Source organism: Microtus oregoni, unplaced genomic scaffold (assembly GCF_018167655.1).
Source record: "Microtus oregoni isolate MIOR12 unplaced genomic scaffold, Mior012 000022F_ref0000154, whole genome shotgun sequence".
NCBI lineage: Eukaryota > Metazoa > Chordata > Mammalia > Rodentia > Cricetidae > Microtus > Microtus oregoni.
In genome coordinates, this window is record NW_024543081.1 from 17,408,836 (window position 1) to 17,421,233 (window position 12,398).

At 56.1% G+C, this 12,398-nt stretch overlaps 2 protein-coding genes across 2 annotated transcripts; both read left to right on the forward strand.

Moving 5' to 3' along the window:
- Positions 1–1,090: 1,090 nt before the first annotated feature.
- Positions 1,091–4,415, forward strand: Naprt (nicotinate phosphoribosyltransferase). Its single transcript, XM_041672418.1, has 13 exons — positions 1,091–1,398; positions 1,536–1,663; positions 1,751–1,833; positions 1,949–2,079; positions 2,165–2,280; positions 2,629–2,825; positions 2,900–3,040; positions 3,329–3,413; positions 3,508–3,588; positions 3,684–3,786; positions 3,863–4,017; positions 4,105–4,212; positions 4,303–4,415. The coding sequence occupies exons 1-13, from the start codon at positions 1,179–1,181 to the stop codon at positions 4,363–4,365; spliced, it is 1,611 nt and encodes a 536-aa protein (XP_041528352.1). The 5' UTR covers positions 1,091–1,178; the 3' UTR covers positions 4,366–4,415.
- A 1,942-nt stretch (positions 4,416–6,357) lies between these two features.
- Positions 6,358–10,929, forward strand: Mroh6 (maestro heat like repeat family member 6). The gene is made up of 14 exons (XM_041672560.1): positions 6,358–6,645; positions 6,871–7,023; positions 7,207–7,361; positions 7,922–8,039; positions 8,197–8,381; positions 8,467–8,604; positions 8,735–8,849; positions 8,933–9,076; positions 9,156–9,329; positions 9,563–9,730; positions 9,964–10,083; positions 10,306–10,408; positions 10,502–10,567; positions 10,700–10,929. The coding sequence occupies exons 1-14, from the start codon at positions 6,358–6,360 to the stop codon at positions 10,927–10,929; spliced, it is 2,157 nt and encodes a 718-aa protein (XP_041528494.1).
- Positions 10,930–12,398: the final 1,469 nt, after the last annotated feature.

Below are 12,398 nucleotides of genomic sequence, written 5' to 3' on the forward strand. Positions count from 1 at the left end.
CCCACCAGAATTCACTCCTCTGCCTTCAGGAACTCATGAGGGTCTCATGCTCAGAGCAGCTGCAGACACAGGAAAACAAGTTGTTTCACTCCAGCAGGCAAAGAAAGTCAAGGGGCCAGGATTCTGCAGCCCCCAATAAGGGGCCATATCTTTCATGTTCTGGGACGGTTAGAATATGGACAGCCAGATGTACTGTGTGGAATTTTCCCTGCCCATTCCACTGTGGTCAGTGCTTGGGTTTTGGATGAAATAGTGTGGACATCTGGTGAGAGGTGCCAAGTGTGGCTGGTCCCTGCCAGTGCTGTTCATGATCCTTAGCCACGAGGAAGCAATGTGTTCCCTCCCCCTCAAAAGCTTTCCAGTGGAGCCTGGGATCTTGGGTCCAACAAAAGCTGTAACCTGAGGAAGGATGGGGTTTCAATTCCCAGCTCACAACCAGGTGTAATGAACTTCAGCTCCAGGCAATCTGGTGCCCTCTTCTGGCCTCTGAGCTTTAAGTCTGCCTGTAGTACAGAAGCACCCACACTTTTTTCCTTTCTTTCTTTTTGAGAATAAGTTTTGCTATATAGCTTGGCTGACCTGGGAATTGTTAGATTGCCTCGTGTCTGCTTCCCCAGGGCTGGGATTAAAGACATTCGCTACCACTCTGAACATAAACTATCTTAGGACTTTGACTCACTATGAGCCTGGTAGCTGGGTGGAACAAACATGCCCCTGACTGGTACTTGGGTTCCCAACACACCTGAAAGGTAGCTCTGACCTCGAGGGGCTACTGGTTTTCCAGGGAGATGCTCGCAGTTCTGTAGGTAAGCCTATTTGCCCAGCCCTGCTCTGGGGCAAAAGGCTAGGCTAAAGTACAATCTTATCAAGTACTCCAACCCTGTTAAGTTTGGCGTTGCTGTTTTGCCTTTGTCCCTGCTAGTTAAGTCCACTATCCTGAAAGAACCATTCTCAAGGGCAAACAGCAGAGTCTAGGAGGCTGGGGTAGAGGTAGGCGGGTCGCCTACCTTGCTGGTTAGAGTCCCTGCACTAGCAGTGTTTAGGTGGCTTGCCCCGCCCACTGCTGCCGGGAAAGGCCCGCCTCTGGGTCGGTTAGTTCCCTGGATGAGTGCCCTGGGGGGCGGAGTAGGGCGCCATTAGCCTGGCTTGTCACGCTGCATTTACAGTACTGAATTGCGATGGAGAAGGACTGCGAGGGGCGCGATGTGGTGCGGCCACTGCTCACCGACCTCTACCAGGCCACCATGGCGCTGGGCTATTGGCGTGCAGGCCGGGCATGCGAGGCAGCAGAGTTCGAGCTCTTCTTCCGCCACTGTCCGTTTGGAGGCTCCTTTGCCCTGGCCGCCGGTCTGCGGGACTGTCTGTGTTTCCTGCGTGCCTTCCGTCTGCGGGACGCAGGTAGCTCCGCAACCCGCACTGGTGCTCCTCCGGCTGGGAGAGAATCCCGCTCCTGTGCCCCTGACCTCTGTCTGAGGGGACCTGCACTTGCCTGGCCAAGTCCTCCCCCAGATCACATGTATTCTCTCTTCCCCCAGACGTGCAATTCCTGGCTTCAGTGCTACCCCCAGACACTGACCCTGCATTCTTTGAGCATCTTCGGAATCTTGACTGCTCTGGGGTGACGGTGCGAGCCCTGCCAGAGGGTTCTCTCGCCTTTCCTGGTGTAAGTGTCCTGTGATCTGGGTGGGTAGATAAAAGGTGGGGGGTGATCCAGGAGGTCCTGCTCTGGAACTAATCACTCGTCCCGCAGGTGCCACTGCTGCAGGTGTCCGGGCCCCTCCTTCTGGTACAGCTGCTGGAGACTCCCCTGCTGTGTCTGGTTAGTTACGCTAGGTAAGCGGAGTTCCTGAGAGGTGCAGGCAGTCGGAAGCTTGGCGGGGCTAAGTCGGTACACTGAGGTGACTCTGCAACTCTCACCTGGGCTCTCCTGGCCTGTCACTCTCCACAGCCTCGTAGCCACCAATGCTGCTCGACTTCGCCTAATTGCAGGGCCTGATAAGAGACTGCTAGAGATGGGCTTGCGGCGAGCTCAGGGTCCAGATGGGGGTTTCACAGCCTCCATTTACAGCTACCTTGGCGGTGAGGCCGGGAAAAGGCGTAGGTTGGGGAAGGGAAGGTATCAACATTCCTTGAGTCCCCTAAGCCCGCCTGCCTTTTTACCCAGGATTCAACAGCAGCAGCAACACAATTGCTGGACAACTGAGAGGTGTGCCGGTGGCAGGGACCCTGGCCCATTCCTTTGTCACTTCATTTTCGGGTAGTGAGGTGCCCCCTGACCCGGTTAGTACTGTTTTATGTTGTGTCAGGGTTCCGTGCAGCCCAGATTGGTCTTGAAATCTTGATCCTCCTACCTCTGTCTCAGTGTGTACAGTGTGTATCCATGCTGGGCCCAATCAGTCAGTACCTTTCTCAAGCCAGCTTACTCTAGAAGACAAGATCTCCAAACCAATTCTTACTCCGGCTAGGGTGGGCTGGCCCCTGCTGTATACGCTGGTGGATTGGCATAAGGCTGTACTAGAAAGCTGGCATTACATCGCATCACCTTTGTCCTCAGGTCACGATATATTAGCCACTCCCAGGTTTTACACTGTACTCTAGAACCATCTTTTATCTAATCTCTTTCTGCAGATGTTGGCTCCAGCTTCTAGTGAGGGCCCCACAGTGGACCTGGCCGCCAGTGTAAATTTGTGGCTGAAGCGTGTGTGCACCTACCTGGGACTGGAGGTGCAGGAGCCGCATCCAGGGGAACGGGCAGCATTTGTGGCCTATGCTCTGGCTTTTCCCCGGGCTTTCCAGGGCCTGCTAGATTCCTACAGTGTGCGCAGGTGAGGTATGAGCATTCTCTCAGGTTGACCTCGGTAAAGCGACTGAGCTCCTGATCCTGTTTTTTTACATGCAGGAGTGGTCTTCCCAACTTCCTGGCAGTAGCCCTGGCATTGGGGGAGCTGGGTTACAGGGCAGTGGGCGTGAGGCTCGACAGCGGTGATCTGCTTCAGCAGGCTCAGGAGATCCGTGGGATCTTTCGAACTGTTGGTGCCGAGTGAGTTCCCCATGAGGGGTGCCGTGTGCCTCCTAGAAACTCCTTGTGGGAGTCCCAAGGAGATGGGATTTGGACAAGAGGGATTGTCTCTCCTATACCAAGACCATGGTCCTATTTCGGGGGCAACTGGAAAAGCTCTGGGAGGGAGGAGTAGGGTAGGACCACCAGGGGTTCCTAAGAAAAGGGTGAATATAGGCATGGCTGATGGGGAGGGAGGGATCAAGGAAAGAGGCCAGGGTGAATCAGGAGCACCTAAGGGGGTGCTGCCTGTGAACCCATCACGTACAGGTTCCAGGTGCCCTGGCTGGAATCCGTTCCCATTGCAGTCAGCAACAACATTGATGAGAAGGAGCTAGCACGGCTGGCCCAAAAGGTAGAGTGGAAGAGGGACAGGTGGAGGGTAGTCTAGAGGGCTCTGGCACTCTGCAGGTGGCAGCTGGGCCCACTGTCACCTCCTCTCCCCACAGGGCAGTGAGGTGAACGTCATTGGCATTGGCACCAGTGTGGTCACCTGTCCCAAACAGCCTTCTATGGGCTGTGTCTACAAGGTAAAGAGAGTGTTTGGCCCCAGGTAGGGCAAGTCTGGAAGAACATGGATGGCAGGGGACAGGGGTCCAGCTATCTGAACACCCTGCCATTGCAGCTGGTGTCTGTGGGAGGCCAACCTCGAATGAAGCTGACAGAGGACCGCGAGAAGCAAACACTGCCAGGGAGCAAGGCTGCCTTCCGCCTCCTAGACTCTGATGGTGACTTCCTCTACTTCCCTTTTGCCCCTTTTCAAGTCTCCAGCTCCTATTTGACATTTTTCTTGCTTTTGCTCAGGGTTTTTCCTAATGGACCTACTGCAGTTGGCAGAAGAGCCCCCACCCAAGGCTGGGCAGGAACTCAGGGTTTGGCCCCGAGGGGCTCAGGAGCCCTGTACTGTAAAGCCAGCCCAGGTGGAACCACTGCTGCGACTCTGCCTGCAGCAGGGACAGGTGACTGCCCCTCATCTGCGCCTTCACTTCAGCTGAGCTCTGATCCCGAGCCAGCATCTCTAACCTTCCCTTTCCCCTCCCCTGCAGCTGTGTGAGCCGCTTCCATCTCTGGACGAGTCCAGAACCTTCGCCCAGCAGTCCCTGAGCCTCCTCAACCCAGCTCATAAGCAGCTGCAGAGCCCCCGAGTGTATCCGGTAGGCCTATAGGTGGCCTCCCTGTGTCCCGTGTGCTCCCTGCCCCACCCCCAGCCCCAGTGGCTCAGATCCCTCTATTTCTCTCTGCAGGTTGCACTGTCAGAGAAGCTTCAGGCTCTAGTGGACAGTCTTGGTGCTGGAGGTCCCTTGTAAAAACCACAGGGGTGGCGAACGGCCAGAAATAACATGACTCGCTGTCCCCACAACTTGTCGTGTGTCATTAGTTCACGAATGTCTGCTACTCTCTTGACTTCTAGAGCCTTCCAGAGCTGGGCTGGAATTGTGTTGAGGTGGCTCAGGAACTGCTGGGTGAAGGTTCTAGACTCATCCGGAGATGGAAGTGGCTCACACAGCTGCAGGGGAGGGAAAAGGGAAGGGAGAGATGCTGGCTCGGGATCAGAGCTAACTGGGCAGGGAGTCAGGCATATGAGGAGGCACAGGTCCACCCAGCATGTGGGAAGGCAGCCATGGGGCTGGACTGTGGAGACCAGGTCTGAGTGGACAGCAGGACCCTACGATGCAGAAGGTTTATGTTTACCTCTGTTTTGAGGATGTTTCTGTGAAGGCCCTCACCTACTAGAAGGTTGAGATGAGGTGTCAGAGTCGCATAGCCTTAGGCTCCCACATCTACTAAGGGCAATGTCCCCCATCCGTATATCCCCCCATCTCAAACTTCCCACACCAGCCCTGCATGATCACCTATGATATGTCAATCAGGCCCTGGCTTTGGGGGTGTCAGCTTTTGACCCAATAACCAAGGAAGGAGGAGAAGATGGAAAAAGCTGAGGTGCTGAGGAGCTGACTCTCTGAGAGCTGGCTGGCGTACTCGGGCACAGCAAGCGAGGCAAGGCTGGAGGAACTGCCTCGGAGGGGTGTCTTAGTCACCGTCCTGTTTCTGTGAAGAGACACCATGAACACTGACAGCTCTTGTATAAGAAAGCACTTCACTGGGGGATTGCTTACAGTTTCAGAGGTCAATCCATTGTCATCACGCTGAGGAGTGTGGTGCTGGAGAAGTAGCTGAGAGTTGTATATAGAAAGAGACACTGGGCTTGGCACGGGCTGTTGAAATGTCAAAGGCCACCCCCAAGGATGCACTTCCTCTAACAAGGTCACACCCACTAATCCTAATTCTTTCAAATGTGCCACTCCCTGGTCACTAAGCGTGCAAATGTGTGAGCCTATGGGAGCCGTTCCTACTCATATCTCCACTGGAGATCCATGGCTTGGCAGGAAGCAGAGATGGGGCTTGGGTAGCCTGAGGTACATGGTTCTGAAGAGGGTGAATGCCCATTCCATGGAATACTTCCACACGCGTTTCCGCCTCTCCAAGCAGATTGTCAGACCAGTTCATCCAGCTCCCCTGGCTTAGTTCTGGGCAGTGCCTACAGTGTGCTTGGGTGGATAGTGGGGATTTAGGACAGAGGTTGGGTCAGCTCTGGGAGCATGAACTTGGAAAGGGATCCACCTAGGCCCACAGTATACATACACACTGCCTTAGCAGCCATGGGGAAACAGTCTCAGCCGAGGAGTGGAGGACATACAGAGCGTAAGACGTACCACCTCAGAACTGGCAAGGATACAGAATGGCCCACACCAACAACAGTGGGCCCTTGCAAACATCCTTAGGAGGCTTTGCCTGCCCTCACCCCATTTGCTCCACACCCCAAGTACCTTAAGTTCAGAGATGATGACAGTATCCGACCACACCCATTCCCAGATGTCTGGCTGTGTGACAATACAGGGGCCTAGATCGGCCCCTGACCCTGCTAGAGCCTCCTCAGAATGATCTCAAACTGCTCCGGAGCCCTCCCCCAGATAAGAGGGGCAGGGAGTTGGCTAAAGACCTTCCTCCTCTCTACAGTCCACATCTACATGGGCACTGGTGGGCAGAGCCAGTCTTTTTGCCATTCCACGTAACTCCTGCAGCCTGAGCAGAAACCCCTCACAAGCCCATGCTAGAATACCTCTGTGATTTCCCCAGCCAACCACTGGCACTTGCTCAGACACGCATGCACGTCTATGCCCACGCTACCACGCCTGTCTGTAGGCCCGCCTGTGGGCCCGCCCGGGGCCTGATTCTAGGTCAGATCTAGGCACAACTTCACGGGAAGAGTGGTAGCAGGTGCTGCTGGTAGGAACACCATGGCTGGGGGTGTGTGGGGCCGGGGCCGAGATGGCCCTGTGGGGTCCCTAACTCTGACAGCTCTAGCTGAAGGAATCCGGGCTAACCAGGGGCAGCCTGTGGGACCTTCTTCTACAGGCCCTCAGGCTGAGCCCCTGGAGGTGGTACCCGAGACTGAGACCTACATTCAAACACTCACCCCTGCCTCTGAGGCCCAGCCTGGGAATGAAGTGCAACCCCATACAGCGGGCAGTGAGAACTGTTCCCCACAGGATGTCCAGGAGCCAGGCCCTGAGAGACCCTACCAGGTGAGTACTGGGTGATGCAAGGTTTGGCTGCCGTTCGCTTAGGCACTGGAAAGACAAGTGGTACTGGAGCTGGGGAAATTACTGAGGGTAGAAGCAGGATGGAAAGACCATAGAGGAAGAGGGTGTGTAGCCATCTGAAGGATGAGGAGACTGGAGGGCTAAGGAAGAAAGCTGAGCTAGGCTTGGGGACTTCATAAACTCCATGTTCCATACCCCCTTCCCTAGGCCTCCCAGTATTCCTGGGAGGAAGGAGCCTTGGCAGACCTTGCCTTGTATACAGCTGCCTGTTTGGAGGAAGCTGGTTATGCCGGGACCCAGGCAACTGCGCTCACTCTGTCCTCAGCCCTGGAAGCCCAGGGACAACGACTGGAGGACCAGGTTAGCATCCCCTAGAGAATCAACCTAGAGAATCCTACAAGCCTCCCTTCTGGGTAGGAGGAGAATGCAGCCTCAAGCACACTCCCCCTAAAGGCTGCTCTGACTAAGTGGTGCCGTGCAGGCAAGAGTTTCCTTTTGGGTTAAAGGGACCCTGACCACTGACATTTGGTCCCTTTTACCCAGGTCCACAGTCTGGTGCGTGGGCTGCTGGCACAGGTACCTAGCCTGGCAGAGGGGAGACCCCGGCGGGCAGCCCTCCGGGTGTTGAGCGCACTGGCTCTGGAGCATGCGCAGGATGTGGTTTGTGCTCTGCTACCCAGTTCACTACCCCCAGACCGGTAACCTGCCCCGCCCTCCCAGCAGTGCGGCCCCACGCGGCTTCCTTCCCCCTTCCCGCTTGATTGCTTGATCGTAGAATCTGGCCCCTGAAGCACTGGGCTGTAAGGGAGCAGGGCCTCAGAATCCCCTCCCTTGATCGTTGCTGCCGCCCTAACCCATACCCGGGTTTAGCTTAACGCGCGCGCGCACCCCCCCTTCCTGCTTTTTCCTGCAGATGTGGGTGGGATAAGAAATCAGGATGGCTTGAGCTCCTGGAAATCTCTGATTCTTTGTGTCATTTACCCCAGAAGTTATCTTAGATTTATTCTCTACAATAATTAAAATAGGAGTAGTCGGCAGGTCTGTTTCCCTGTCCCTGACCTAACAGGGCTCAGTGTGGTCCAGATGGCTGGCTACTGGCCTCTGGGACTGGTTCTGTTGTAGTCTGCATTCGTTTTTTCTGGGATGTGGGCCAGTGGGAAGATGGTTTATTTCTGGAGGTTTTTCCTAGAGTCCGAGTGGTAGGCTTCCCCGAGAATTCCACACAGCTCCTCCTCACTCCGAGGCCCTTCACCCCCAGGGCAGCCGCTGAGCTGTGGCGAAGCCTGAGTCGGAACCAGCGTGTAAACGGGCAGGTGCTGGTGCAACTGCTGTGGGCACTGAAGGGCGCGGCGGGTCCTGAGCCTGGGGCACTGGCAGTAAGTGGCTCCAGGAGATGCCATAGGGGGCGTGGCCCAGCCACAAGCAACCAAAGAGTCACTTTGTGATGGTGGGACTCAAGTCACACTTGTGGGGGATGCCCTGCACACATTCACATTTGGCAGAGTTCCAAGGGTGGGCTCACTCGATCTGCAGGCCACACGCGCTCTTGGGGAGATGTTGGCAGTCTCTGGCTGCGTGGGAGCCACTCGAGGCTTTTACCCTCACCTGCTGTTAGCACTGGTCACACAGCTGCACGAGCTGGCTCAAGGTGTTCATTCCCCTGAGAGCCCTAAAGTTTGGGAGGCTTCTCACCGAGGGCCACCTCACAGCCACGCCAGGTGAGAAGGTACACTTGGGTGAGTGGGGGATGGGACAGGCCCTTCTTGCCCTCACTGCCCACCGCTCTACTGTTCCCACCTCCAGCTGCACAGTGGAGGCCTTGAAGGCCCTGCTCACAGGGGATGGTGGCCGAATGGTGGTCACGTGTATGGAGCAAGCAGGAGGCTGGAGGAGACTGGTAGGAGCCCACACGCACCTGGAGGGTGTCCTGCTGCTGGCCAGGTGAGGAGACACCCCAGGACAACACAACAGGAGGAGGCTCCCGGCTGGCAAGGTGCGGTGGTGGCATAGATGAGGTGGTGGGGATGAGCCCTTCCAAGCGAAGGAAGAGCTCCCTTTTACCCTTCTCCAGTGCCATGGTGGCGCATGCTGATCACCATCTCCGAGGCCTTTTTGCAGACTTGCTTCCTCGGCTCCGAAGCACCAACGAACCACATCGCCTCACAGCTATGGCCTTCTTTACTGGGGTGAGCCTGCTTCCCTGGAGTGTAGTGAGGGGTGACTGCCTGCCCAGACGCACAGATGCACTGACTCTATGCCTCTTGCCTAGCTGTTGCAGAGCCGGCCCACTGCACGGCTCTTACGGGAGGATGTCATCCTGGAGCGGCTTCGAACTTGGCAGTGCGACCCAGAGCCCACCGTGCGCTGGCTAGGCCTACTTGGTCTTGGCCACCTTGCAATGAATCGTGGGAAGGTGCCATTTTGGTAGTGCCGGGCCAGGCGGGTCCTAGGCTGTGTCTGGAAGGGTCCTGCCACAAGTCCTGTCTTTACAGATAAGGCACGTGAACACGCTGCTGCCGGTACTCCTTAGAGCGCTGGGCGAAGGCGACGCGCGGCTCGTGGGTGCTGCACTGGGCGCGCTGCGGAGACTGCTGCTGCAGCCAGGAGCACCCGTGAGGCTCCTCAGCTCTGAGCTGCGACCACGCCTCCCGCCGCTACTGGACGACGTGAGCAAAATCCTGCCCTGTGGTCCTACCGTGTCCCGCTTGGAACTGTCTATAGTTGCGCAGTCCCAACCACAGGCTCCCCCTAGGGTGCCCACCCAGTTGCCTGTGGTCCTGCCATCAGATCGAAGTTTAATCTGAAGCCCTCTGATCCGGCCCCTGGCCCCTCCTTACTCTGCACTAACCTGCTCTCCCACGCTTTCTGTCTTGAGTTCTGACTGTATTTCCCCATGAAGGCTCGAGATTCCGTCCGTGCTTCGGCAGTGGGACTCCTTGGAACGCTGGTGCGGCGGGGTCAGAGAGGGCTCCGGTTGGGGCTTCGGGGACCCCTGAGGAAATTGGTGCTGCAGAGTCTGGTACCGCTGTTGCTGCGCCTACATGACTCCAGCCAGGATGCTGCTGAGGTCAGTGTTCTGTCTCATCCAGGACTTCCGCTCCAATCTGTGGCCTCTCTGAAGGTTTTAAAGAAATAAAGCCCTGGACCTAAAAGTCCTTGAGGTCCTTGTCTTTTTTCCCGTGGGCTGCTATACTAAGCGCCTCACCCTGGACTTTGCCACCCTTTTCTGGCCACAGTTCCTTTTCTTCCGCCACTTTCCATCTTCTGGACCGCTAACCCTGCTTGTTTCCTCCATTCTAGAGCTCAGAGTGGACGTTAGCTCGCTGTGACCAGGCGCTTCGATGGGGCCTGCTAGAGGAGATGGTCACTGTGGCTCACTATGACAGCCCTGAGGCTCTAAGCCGTGTCTGCCACCGCCTGGTTAGTAGAGGAAGCACCATGATGGGGAGAGGGTACGGTCTGCTTCTGCTCTCTCAGGATTCTATAGGCCACTCCCCCTCAAAACAATCTCCACCTGAGCTAAACATGACCACCGGGCTCCTGAGGCCTGTCATTCCGTAGCTTTTGTTCATGTGCCTGCTCCAGCCTCTTTCCCAGGAAGGACTGATCCTTCTGTGCTGTCATGAGCATTTGTGTTCCTAGGTTCAGCGATATCCAAGCCATGTCAAGCACTTCCTGAGTCAGACCCAGGGTTACCTGCGTAGCCCACAGGACCCCTTGCGCCGGGCCGCCACTGTGCTCATAGGTGAGGCGGTCTTACCCACGTTGCTAGGGCTCCCAGAGCTGAGCCAGCCTCTTCTAGGGTTGGGCCAGACCTCACTGGTTTACTTTGGTACAGGCTTCCTCGTCTATCACGCTAGTCCCAGCGGAGTCAGTCAGGACCTGTTGGACTCTCTGTTCCAGGGTGAGGACCGGATGTGCCATGGGGGAGAGTGCTGGAGAGATGGAGGGTGCTGGAGAGGAGCGGACAAGATAAAATGGGTGCGGGCCGGCCCCAGGCTCCTCTCGCAGGCATCCTAAGCGCCCCTTTATACAGACCTAGGACAGCTGCAGGGCGACCCGGAGTCTGCGGTTTCTGCGGCAGCGCACGTGTCTGCCCAGCAGGTGGCGTTGCTTGCTCGGGCGCAGGTCCGACCACATCGCCCCAGCCTCTTCCGCTTCATCCGCCAGCACTCATACCCGGCAAGGCCCCATCCACTCTATGACGATAGTCCATTCCTACGCCGGAGCCGTGCAAGCCAGTGGAACTGCCCTGAACCTCGGTGAACCGGGCCTGGTATCCAGATGCACGGTCACACACTATCCATGTTGTCACCAATCCCTGCTCCAGCAGATCCGCAGAAATCTATTCAAGCGTCACCCTGGGCCTGGTGCTGGACACTGGTGCTCACTGCCCTGTAACTACTTTCTATAGGCCCACTGTGAGACAACTGTGTCGCCGATGGCACGTTCCATCTCAAGTCCCCTCTGTAGTCTTGGTCCATCTATTTATTCTCTGCCAGGCCAGTTCTGTCAGTTCCCTGGAGTGTGCCCTCTGCTCTAACTTGGACTTGGCACCTGTCCTGGATAGCATCTGCTTCCCAAGAAAGGGTATGATGGAGGCACTGAAGTTGACGCCACCATAGACTGTCCTGCCCCCTTCCTAGGGTTCAGTATGCCTAATCGTGCCTGTCATGGCTCTAGCCTGTCACGTCTGTCTCTTCTTCCACTCTCTATTCCTTACAACTGACCTGGCTTATGTCCCTTATGTCCTTGAGGTTATGTTGTCCAGGGGCATTGACCTGTTCTCTTGTCCATACCTGCTGTCCCTACTCCTTTGGATAACCAATCCATTTCCTACCCACCTGGACAATGGTGTTCTCTAGAAGGTATTTCTAACATCCCTTTGTGCTGGAGAGCCCAAGCTGGGATTGCACCCGTGGGTTGAAACATGGCAAGCAGGCACTCTGCACCCACCAGACTGTGAATGGGTATGTCATTACCCAATGTCCTCCTGTACAGGACTCAAATGGGTGGGAAGGCATAGCTGGATAGACAGGAAGAGCCAGCCATAGTTGTGACCTCACCCCTCCAGGCGCTTGGCATAGGCAGCTTCCTCCTCTTAGAATGCCTACCCTTGAATGTCCTCAGGCTGCAGGAAGGCCTCCTCACAAACACAGGATATGCACAGGGTGATAATGAGCGGGGAGCTCTTTCCCCACCCTGGAGTCCCTTTGGGACCCTCTTTACTTAGCATCTACATGGAAAGTGTTCAGAATAAACATGAGTGGCTGGCAGGGGTTGGCCAACTTTCTTAGAAAGTGGCGGGAAGCGCTGGACCCTGCACAGGATCCAGCTTGGCTCGAGGTGAGCAAGGCAGTATGAAGCAGGGGCCGGGGAGCTGACTCAGCGGTAAAGGGCACTTTGGATGCTATAGTTCCAGCCCCAGGACTACCAACTTCTCCTGCAGAAAACCCTCCCACTGCAAGTCTGGCAGCGAGGGGCTAGAGTCTGACCTATGCTCTCCCTCCCTTTCTTTTCTTGTTTTATTTTGTTGTTTTTGAGATAAGGTTTCTCTGTGTTGCCCTGGCTGGCCTGGAACTTGCTAGGTAGACCAGGCTAGCCTCAAACTCATAGAGATCCACCTGCCGCTGCCTTTTCTAGTGCTGGGGTTAAAGGTGTACAACACTATTCTTTGTTTTGGTGCCCTCCCTTTCCACAGGGGCCTCATTGCAGGCCCAGTCGATCTCCTGTTT